At 54.5% G+C, this 9507-nt stretch overlaps 1 protein-coding gene across 1 annotated transcript; it reads left to right on the top strand.

Annotated features, from left to right (window-relative positions):
- Positions 1–1784: 1784 nt before the first annotated feature.
- Positions 1785–8764, top strand: CALHM3 (calcium homeostasis modulator 3). The gene is made up of 4 exons (XM_045439802.1): positions 1785–1882; positions 2788–3206; positions 4734–4989; positions 7785–8764. The coding sequence occupies exons 2-4, from the start codon at positions 2920–2922 to the stop codon at positions 8283–8285; spliced, it is 1044 nt and encodes a 347-aa protein (XP_045295758.1). The 5' UTR covers positions 1785–1882; positions 2788–2919; the 3' UTR covers positions 8286–8764.
- Positions 8765–9507: the final 743 nt, after the last annotated feature.

The raw sequence follows: 9507 nt of genomic DNA, 5'->3' as shown, positions 1-9507 counted from the left end.
TGAGACCCAGCTTTCTGTCTGTTGCTACCTCATCGGAGATACAGACGGCACAAATGGTTATGAAACTTGCAGGACACGTTTGGGACGGTCTGGCTTAAAATACAGGCTAAGTGACCCCCACAAAATTTATTTTGCAGGTCCGGGGGTCCCTCAAACAGTCGGGCTCTTATCCTTCATGGAACTGAAGGCAAGACACAGGGGCAGACCCGCGGGACGAGTGTCAAGAGAAAAGACAGAGATGTGCTCTGAGTGAGCGAGCGAGCGGGCGGAGGCCTGAGCTGCCCGTACTGGCACTCCCAAGGGAGGAGCGGCCCCTGGTGGTGGATTCACAGTGGTCGCTGGTTGTCCCAAGGAATTCCAGGCAGCCCAGCTGGCACGTGTCCGTGTGGGCCCTGCAACAAGTCTGGAAGGACACGTGCCGACGCAGGGACAAGGAGTCTCTCTGGGGGTTGCCGTGATGGGGACACGTTCATGTTCTGTAATTTTAAATGCTTCAGAACGCTGTGATTAATCAGGAAAAAAGGGAGTTTTTTCTCGAAGTTATTAGAGAATATAGAAATAAGGGTGGTGGGGTGCCTGGGTGGCTCAGTCAGTTAAATGGCTGACTTTAGCTCAGGTCACGATCTCATGGTGCATGAGTTCGAGCCCTGCATCGGGCTCTGCACTGAGTGTGGAGCTTGCTGGGGATTCTCTTTCTTCCTCCCTCTCTCTGTCCCTTCCCCACTTGCGCTGTCCCTCTCTCTCAAAATAAATAAATAAACTTAAAAAAATAAAAGAAAAAGAAACAAGGGTGGTGAGTGCGGCTGCAGTACTTGGGGTGAGCGCCATGGAGACGGGAGGGTTAGGCTGGGTCTCTGAGGAAGGATACAGAAGAACACTAACCTCACGTGCCCTACGGGGTTGGCGTAAAGTTGCATTCATGACCATGAGGACCCTGGGTCTGAGGAAAGGACAACAAAGCTGATGTATGAACTTGACTAAGGCCATCACTTGGAGCCCAGGGGGAACCACTGGTCCAGGCTGGACAGGGCAGGGCACAGTGGGATCAGGACCAACCAGTCCCTAAGGTTTTTCTTTATCTCAGAAGTCACCCTGGGCTGAGTGAGGAAGCCAGAGAGACGAAGATTGAGGAGAAGCCTAAGTAGCTGGGGTCTGGCCACCTCACCCACCCTGGCCCAGGCTCCAGGCCCAAGGACCACTGATCTGGGACCCCAGGAACAGACCCATGGGCTCCTCTGACAGCCTCTCTCCTCTCCCCAAGCTGGGCTGCCAATGTCAGACGTGGGGGTCAGTAGGACAGCTATAGGGTGGACAGCAGGCAAGGAGAAGGGAACGATAGAAAGAAGAGGCAGCAACAGTGAGAGACAGAGACAGAAAGACCCCCAGAAAGACACAGAGGGACACAAAGAATCTCACACACACACACACACACACACACACACACACACTATGGTAGAATCAGAGAGAGACAGAGACAGAATGACAGAGAAAGAAAGGGAGAGAGACAGAGATTATGGCAGGACCCACATTCTACTCATTGGCTTCCTAGGAGCAAACAGGGAGGCAGGTGCAGGCCAAGTGGCCGGCAGAGAGGACAGAGCCTGAGATGAAATGAGGGCTTCTGGGCATCACTATCCCAGAGAACAAACACTTGCTGTCACTGGCTATGCACACAGCACCATGCTAGACGCTGCAGAGAACCAGCTGTAATCCAGATCCCTGCCCTGATTGGGAGATCCACACCCCACCCCTGAGGAGGATCAATAACGGCCGAGGCAGCCATTCAGGGGCCAGAGGGGAGGTAGAGGCTCCCACAGGGCTGAGGTCACCAGGGGTGGGGCTTGGCGACCGGGCTGCGTTTGAGCTGCCTCTTGAAGAGCAGGTGGGAGGAAGGGGCAAGGGTGTCGGGTGGGGAGGATGTGGAGGTAGGAAGGCACGTCTGGGTACAATTAGGAGGGCCTTGAATGCCAAGCTAAGGAAGCTGAGGGGAGCCCCTGGTCACACTTGAGCAGGTGAGTGATGTAGGAGAAGCTGTGCTTTAGAGGTACCTGGGCCGGTCGGGTGCCAGACCTGGGGACAGTGGAATAAAATGGAAAAGAAGGTGGCAGGCATCCACTGACTCCTCCAGTCCCCTCTCACGACACCTCCTGTCTGATGCTACAGTCCAGCAACCCCACACTGCTGGCCCACACCAGGCTGCTTCTCACCTCCATGCCTTTGCCCATACGGGACCCTCTGCCAGGAAGGCCTTCCCCTTCCACAAGCCCTAACCCAGCAAACGTTAAAACACAGTTTGGGCTCTTCTCAAGGGTCTTCTCTTCCAGGCAGTCTTCAGGCAGGGTGAGGCGCCCCCTGGCTCCTCCCAGCGTGAAAGCCAACATGAAATCTACCTGGACTCAGCGGAGCCCAATCGTGTTTTTGACTAAGTCCGGAAAATATAATTGGCCTCATCGGCACTGTTGCCTTACCACGCCCAGAATTTGCCTGTCCCCCACACGAAGCCCCACCAGCTGTCAGGCTTCGTATCCAAACCCTGAAGAGAGGAAGGAATGGGCTGGGGAGGGTGGAGTGACAGGCGGGGAACATTTGCCTAAGGGTGCTTTGAGCTGGCAGTGACTTCCCTCCAGAGAGGAGGGGAGTGGCCCTGGGGCACAGCCGGGGCTGGAGCTGGGGGTGGGGGGGCACTTTGCGGAGAGAGTCTGCAACTGCCTCACATCTTTGGCGTCTTTGGAGGGACACCAGAGGCTGGGCTGGGGGCTGAACGTCACCCCCTCCTTGTCCCCTCAGGCCTTTGGAAGAGAAGACCCTCCTCTGCACCCCAGGCTTGCCCCCAGAGTGGCCTGGATTTGGCCAGGAAGGTGGCCGAAGCCTCGCTGCTACCCCCGACCCGCGGCTGCCCACCGTCCCCGGGCCAGAACCATGGAAAAGTTCCGTGTGCTTTTCCAGCACTTCCAGTCCAGCTCGGAGTCAGTGATGAATGGCATCTGCCTGCTGCTGGCCGCGGTCACCGTCAAGCTGTACTCCTCCTTCGACTTCAATTGCCCCTGCCTGGCGCGCTACAATGCCCTCTATGGCCTGGGCCTGCTGCTGACACCCCCACTTGCCCTTTTCCTCTGTGGCCTCCTTGCCAACCGGCAGTCCGTGGTGATGGTTGAGGAGTGGCGCCGGCCCGTGGGGCACCGGAGGAAGGACCCTGGCATCATCAGGTACGGTCCCACACCACCCAGCTACCCCTGGGCACGGTCAGGGGTCTCCCCCCTCAGACGCTGCCGGTGACTCCCCAAGCCCGATGATCCTCCTGGCTCCCCCACCCACCCCCAAGCAGGGAAACATCAACCGACAGAGACTCACTAGCCAGTTTCCGGTGTGGAAACGGATGTTTCCGTTCCTATCATTTGTCGCCCTTCTACGGCCAGTGCAGGATTCCTAAGAATTGCCCAGGTCACGTCTGTTCTCTGGCCACGAGTTACAACTCTGCACATACGTGAAGGGCCATCTCGTGACACGCACAGCCAGTGCTCACATGTGGTAGGAGGCGTGACCGGCTGCAAGGCTGCATTCTGTCTCCTGTAAGTCCTCCGGGGGCAAGGAGCTCACCTGTTGTACTGCGGTGTCCTCAAAGCCTCGCACCTGCTTGGTGCCGTATATCAAAACCTGTCGATGGAAGTCCGTAACAAGTCCTCAGTTCCACCTTCTGACCACACCGCCCCCAGAAAACGCCAGAGCCACCCTTATCTACAATGTATTTATAATTCCCTGCTGGGTAGGCCATGCCCACATATACACAGCCCAGCATATGTCATTTCATGCTTTGTATACAGTCCAAGTCAGAGACAGCACCTGCCTGCTGTGCACAGGGGCCCCTGCTTCGGGGTGCCCGGGGATCCGTGCTCCCGGTGATTCTGCCACACGGGGAGGGTCATACACATAGCTGTGCCCTTTGCCTTTTCCTCCAGGACCCAGTGAATACAGCTCCACTGGGCTCTTGTCCCGTGACCCACATGCAACCTCCCGAAGGGCAGAAGGGCAGAAGAGACCCTTTGGGGACAGAGAGAGGGTGGGCTTCTTGACCTGGAGGGGGGTGTGCGAGGCGCTGCCTCTGGAAGCGTTATGGGGTAGGGCTGTCCTACTTTAGGCTCCCCCACAAAAGCAGCTCTGGGGAGAGTGTGGTACTATGTGGGCAACTGGGGTCATTCCTTCTGGGGACCTTCTGAGAACGCGGATTGTCCCGCTGAGAATCTAGGGTCTTTACCCACCAGGCCTGTCACTGTGGTTTGAAGGTTGGTTGGGGTTGTTAACTCTCCTGGCTTTCAACTTTCCGCTCTGGGAGCAGAGACTCCTCCGAAGCCCTTGGGCAGAGCCTGGCAGGTAGTCGAGATCAGACACCAGAGGAAAGGAACTACTCACTAAAGATGTTAGTGCCTCCGGCGAGGGCAGGGCACCAACAGAGCCTGCTACAAGGCCTAGAGTAGGAGGCACAAGAGCTTCCCAGTGTTTCAGTCCCAGGACTGCTGGTCAGGACTTTCCTGACCTCCCGGGGCCCCAGCCCTCCTTCCTCCCCGCCCTCTTCTGCTGGGACCTCTGCAGGGGGAGCTGCAGCCATTTCTTTGATGTAACCTCAGCAGGCATTTCCCAGCCCTCCTGGGAAGTCCATCCTGGCATCTCTCCTGTAGCCTTCCTGCTGCAGCTGAGTTCCAGCTGCCTCTGCAACCCCTCCCTTCCTCTGTCCCTAGGTATATGTGCTCCTCTGTGCTGCAGCGAGCGCTGGCTGCCCCCCTTGTCTGGATCCTCCTGGCCCTCCTCGACGGGAAGTGCTTCGTGTGTGCCTTCAGCAGCTCCGTGGACCCCGAAAAGTTTCTGGACTTTGCCAACATGACCCCCAGCCAGGTGCAGCTTTTCCTGGCCAAGGTGCCCTGCAAGGAAGATGAGCTGGTCAGGGACAGCCCCGCGAGAAAGGCAGTGTCTCGCTACCTACGATGCCTGTCACAGGTAATTCGGGTGGTTCTCTCCCAGCCCCAGAAAATATCCCCCATTGGTTCGGAGGGCTGTGGGGTGAGGAGGTACAAATGGTTTCCTGTGGCCCCTCCCCACTGCTAGAAACACAACTAAGGAGCAGGTGGTCCCCAGAAGGATTAGGAGCGTGATCCACATACAGGACACTGTTGGGCCTTAAGAAGTGGGCACTTTGCCTTCAATGCCAACTCACCCCAGGGCAGACACCAGGTTCCCGTACCCTCCAGGAGTCAGCTAGTTCCATCCCCAGGAGGTTAGATGACAGGAAAGCACTGGAGATACACTGCTCCGCCCTGCCCCACCCCCACCCCATACACACGTTCTTCCCACCCCTCAGAAATAATACTAATCACCATTTATTGAGCACTTATGTGTCAGGCACCGTGTTAAGTATGTCATGTGCATTAGTTCACTTAATTCTCAGAACAACCCTATGAGGCGGGTGCAATCCTTATCAACCCGTTTCACAGATGAGGAAACTAAGCTTCTGGGAGTTTAGTTCACAGGTCCAAGCCGCACGGCTCCTAAGAGGCAGGGCAGGGATCTGAAGTGTTGTCACACCTCTGAACCACCTCCCTGCAGTGCAGGCCCTCCCCCAGATGCCTGGTTCCCCACACGGGCACCCACTCCTTCACCCTGGAGGCAGACCCCAGTCCCACCCCTAGCCCAGACTCCAGATTCCACCACCACCTCTCCCAGAGCCCCAGTTGGGCTGTGTTCCCCCCAAAAGCATTTACATGAACCCACGACCTACAACGCATCACTGAGGCTACAGGGAATGAAAACACAAACAAGCCCTTTGTGAGAACCAAGGCGGACTCATGGCAAATGCAGGTCAACGCATGGTGGAGAGGGGACCAGTACTCAGGACACATTTGATCCAGGGTCACACTCTACCTTGGCCACATTACTCCCCCTCTGGGTCTCCGTCTCTCCTATAGTTGATTCAGTCCCCTCCACGTGGATAGGCCCTGCAGGCTTAAATTCTCTGGGCTCTTGCTAGTTCACAGGAAAGAGTGTAGAACCTGCAATCAGACCAGGGTTTGAGTCCTGACTCAGATGTAGGCTATCAGGCACATTAAATGTTCCTTGTGTGTAAAACACTCACACGACTATTTTACACTGGTAGGTGGAAGGGAGGATCCTGAGAGAGGCCAAATAAGAGAGCTGTGTAAACCACATCCACAAATGCTAAGGATTCAAATATGTCTTTGTGGCTTAGAGGAGTGATTTCTCTGCCTGCCCCAGGAGCACACAGTTTCTCTGTGTGTCTTAAGTGAGGCCTTGGAGAGACTAAAGCTTTCGGCGGGCAGAGAGGAGGGAGAGGTGCCAGGCCAGTGTGGGATCCAGACTCAAGAAAATCTTCAAATTTTCCTCACACTTGTCCTAGAACACTGCTCCCTGTTCATATCCTATATAAATTTACTCATCCTTCACATCTCAGCCTCAATCTCACTATTCCCTAAGCCCTCAAGTTCAGGTTGGGTTTCCCTCCTCTGTATTCCCATGACCCCCTATACATCCCAGAACATGGCATTCAGACAATCTATCACCAATTTCATTGTTTCCTCCACAAGTGTGCATTCTATGAGAGCAAAGACTGGGTCCCCAGTGCCTCTCCCAAAATATAGGATGGGTGGCTGCATAGATGCTATGGATAAGCATGTGTGAGGACTGATGAAGGACTGGATCAAAAAACAAAAGGATGATGGATGGATGGATGGATGGATGGATAGGCGGGTGGATGGATGGATGGTGGATGGAAGGATGGTGGGTTGATGGATGAATGGATGGATGGTGGGTAGATGGGTGGATGGTGGGTGGGTGGGTGGATGGATTGATGGCAATGTAAGGGAGGCAAAATTTTGCCTCCACCCATCTTAGGTTTTCAACTGACACTCTATCAAAAGACAAATTAACAGAAGGAAAACACAATTTATTAATCTGTGCAGTGCACATCACGTGGAAGAAACCTAAAACAAAGAAAGAGTACCTCAAAGTGGTGGCTTAGAACTTCAACTTGTCTAGCATCTTCAACAAAGAGCAATACCTTTGTAGAGCAATGGCAGGACAAAGGAGAGCCACGTTAGTCTCCAAGGGCAGAAACTGTGGGAAAGTAAACACATGAGAGGAAACTAGTGGAGTAAGGTTTGTTGGCAGATTCCTCTGGTGCTGTCTCCGGGCTGATAAGAGTTGTCTCCCAGTAAAAGGAGAATGTATTTCCTGCCTTTAGGCAGAAAAGAGAAGGGTCGAGAGAGCTGTTCCTATGTTGCTGCTTCTTAATTGTCTTCGTTCAAGATAGTTTTTGTGTCAAAGAGGCATATGTTGGGGTGACATATTCTGGTTTCCTTCCAGAGGAACGTTTGGAGGATGAACGGTGGGAGGGTGGATAGACAAACGGAAGAAAGGATGAGCGTACGGGAACATGAATGGATGGGCAGGAGGACGTATGACGCACAGATGGAAGGACAGTCGCAAGGATGGCTGGATGGGAAGCTGACAGGTACATAGCCAAGTAAGAGATCAATGACTGGATGGATGGGTAGAGAAATAGTTGGACAGACAGATGGATGCAAGAATGAGATCGAATGGAAGCGAGGACGGGTGGAGGTGGTTGGAAGGACGGATGACTAAATGGGAACACGGACAGATTTGGGGAGAGATGGGGGGGTAAGTAAAGGGAGAGACTTTGGAACACCCTTGCCACACTGTATAGCACCTGGCCTCTCTTCGCCCAACCTGGTGCCCCTCCCCTCGCCCCTCCCCTCCAGGCCATCGGCTGGAGTATCACCCTGCTACTGATCATCCTGGCTTTCCTGGGCCGCTGCCTGAGGCCCTGCTTCGACCAGACAGTCTTCCTGCAGCGCAGATACTGGAGCAACTACGTGGACCTGGAGCAGAAGCTCTTCGACGAGACGTGCTGTGAGCATGCGCGGGACTTCGCGCACCGCTGCGTGCTGCACTTCTTTGCCAACATGCAGAGCGAGATGCGGGCACGGGGGCTGCGCCGGGACACCGCCGACAGGGACCCCGAGCCCCCCGTGACGCCCGGGCCCCAAGATGGCCTGGACGGCGGCGGAAGCGGGAAGGCCCACCTGCGTGCCGTTTGCAGCCGGGAGCAGGTGGACCGCCTCCTGAGCAGCTGGTACTCCAGCAAACCGCCACTCAACCTCCTGGCATCCCCTGGGATCTGGGGGGGGAGGGGAGGGCTCAACCACCGCGCCCTCACGGTGGCCCCAGGCACCAGGCTGTCCCAGCACACCGACGTGTAGGGACCCCAGCAGTGTCCCCTCGTGGAGTGCCCGCACTGAAAACGGTCTGGGGGATTTCCAGGCGGTGCTGACCCCAAGGCAGGGCAACCTAACCCTTGCTGGCCTCCTTCCCCCAAACAGCCCAATCTCTGGCCTAGTTTCAGGGTGTGGCCTCCCGTGTGCTCGAAAGCAGGGCTTCACAAACTTCAGTGAGCTCACTGTTCACCTGGGCTCTTGTTAAATGCAGATTCTGATTCAGTGCATCCAGAGCTGGGTCTGAGATTGCATTTCTATCTTGCTCCCAGGCCACACTGACACGTGTGAACTAGCGAGAGCCTAATAGAGCTAAGTAGCAAGAGTCTAAATAGATCCGCCATGAATTCTGGGTCCTAGATGTCCAGATTCTAAATTTAAAAATAATAATAACATTGGGGCGCCTGGGTGGCTCAGTCAGTTAAGCGTCCGACTTTAGCTCAGGTCATGATCTCACGGTTAGTGAGTTCGAGCCCTGCATCAGACCCCGCTTCAGATTCTGTGTCTCCCTCTCTCTCTGCCCCTCCCCTGCTTGTTCTCTCTCTCTCTCAAAAATGAATAAACATTAAAAGATAATAATAATAATATAATAACATCTAACATGCTTAAATGGTACTACATGGCAGGCATTGTTCTTACATATACAGCTCATTTAATACTCATGATAACCTAATGAAGTAGGAAGATTATTAGCCCCATTTTAGAGGAGCAAACTGAGGCCTAAAGAGGTTGAGTTGCCTGAGGCCATCCATGTAGGGGCTGGAATTTTATCCCAGAAGTCTGGCTGCTACATAGAGTCTAAGCTGCTGTATTCCTCGACCCTCTAAATAGTTTGTGTGTTTGTTTTCAGCGCTCTGGCTGGGTTTCCTGCAGCTTCCACCAAGTTTGAGTAAGCACTAGCAAGCTCCAGATGTGGGTATATGGACCAGATCTGAAAATCAGGGCGGGGGTGGACCCAGACACCCCCACGCTGAACATGCACCCCAGGTGATTCGATTAAGTTGCAATGTTTAAGAACTTCTGCCCTAAGTTTGAGTATGGAGTCTGGCTGGGAAGGAAAACCCTTGAAACACCAGGGTTAAATCTTGCTAGAAGTGCCACTCAGTCTCTGGCGGCCCAAACAGGAAAGATTGGGGAAGATCTAGCCTGTGAGCTCCTCGGGGCTTCTGCCCCTCCCTGATGACTCATTCATTGCACACACACACACACA

This window comes from Leopardus geoffroyi, chromosome D2 (genome assembly GCF_018350155.1).
Source record: "Leopardus geoffroyi isolate Oge1 chromosome D2, O.geoffroyi_Oge1_pat1.0, whole genome shotgun sequence".
Taxonomy (NCBI): Eukaryota; Metazoa; Chordata; class Mammalia; order Carnivora; family Felidae; genus Leopardus; species Leopardus geoffroyi.
This window is presented reverse-complemented; position numbering and strand designations above follow the sequence as displayed.